Genomic DNA, 1071 nt, shown 5'->3' with positions numbered 1-1071 from the left:
GGTCACAAAGGCCCCATTGGTTCTGCTGTGAAACTGCAGCAAGAAAACGAGCTGATTTCACTTAAACAAACATCAATAACTTCCCTCGTACTTTAGATAATCACATGATTTTGGTGTTGTTTTGTATGGTTTGAAATGTTCTTTTGGAATCTGCTGTCAGATTTAATATTGGTGTAGGATTAAAAATTTATTCACATCCCTATATTAAGGCGAATTTTAAATTTTTCGTACAAAAAGAAAAGATCAGTACACATGACATATCTTTATTTTTATAGAACAGATTATGTTTCTGATAAGGTAACTTAATAAAATTAAAATCAAAATATGCTTAAATTCTTCCTAGCGTGATCTACTTGCGCTGCTGTCTTGGTGTGAGCCGGATTGGCAGTTCCCGTAAAGTCCACACGGTAGCTCTGTATGACAAAGCTCAGACCATGGTGCTTGTGATGGAGGACCAGCAGCAACAAGAGGATTGGTATGAAGCCATAAAGAAAYTGATGGAGGAAGAGCAGAAAGAAGAAGAGCAGAAAGGAGTTGAAGAGGACGATGGATACTGTACTCTCCCACCTGCAGCTTTCTTCAAAGAGGTAGGACCAGATTTTTATATTTCAACACTTGCAGCCATGATCAGTTAGTATAAATCAAGCTGCACATAAATGGTGCACATGGGTGATCAAAAAAGAAAACGCGCACCAGATGGAATGTCATAAAGCTCATTTATGTACCTAAGATTGTACCTGAGATTGTGAAAACAACAGCTAGAAAGCCTCTATGCAACTTGATTATTAAAACAAAAACAATCTTCCCACACATGACTGGATTGTTCAATGCTAGTAAGGCAGCAGGACCTTGATATAATCAATTCAATTCAATTCTGTTTATTTATATAGCGCAAAGTCACAACATACCTTGTCTCAGGGCACTGTACATAAAAAAGAACAATCTAAAGAAGAARCCAGTAGACMGCGTAGAATCACTTCATCACAGTCTCCCATCCTGAGCAAACGGTGGAGAGGAAAAACTCCCTGCTAATCAGGAAGAAACCTCCAGCAGAACCAGGCTCAGGACAGG

General features: G+C 38.8%; 1 protein-coding gene across 1 annotated transcript in view; it reads left to right on the top strand.

The window, feature by feature from the left end:
* The window catches only part of LOC106525712 (insulin receptor substrate 2-A), a gene marked incomplete at its 3' end in the record, with an annotated part of 16670 nt that overhangs the window by 1698 nt on the left and 13901 nt on the right, over window positions 1-1071 (top strand). Inside the window, 1 exon segment of the mRNA XM_014020036.1 lies at window positions 344-587. Coding sequence (XP_013875490.1) covers window positions 344-587 — 244 coding nt within the window.

The sequence above is a fragment of the Austrofundulus limnaeus genome, unplaced genomic scaffold (assembly GCF_001266775.1).
Source record: "Austrofundulus limnaeus strain Quisiro unplaced genomic scaffold, Austrofundulus_limnaeus-1.0 Scaffold238, whole genome shotgun sequence".
NCBI lineage: Eukaryota > Metazoa > Chordata > Actinopteri > Cyprinodontiformes > Rivulidae > Austrofundulus > Austrofundulus limnaeus.
The sequence above is the reverse complement of the archived record's forward strand: the minus strand, read 5'-3'. Positions and strand labels throughout refer to the sequence as shown.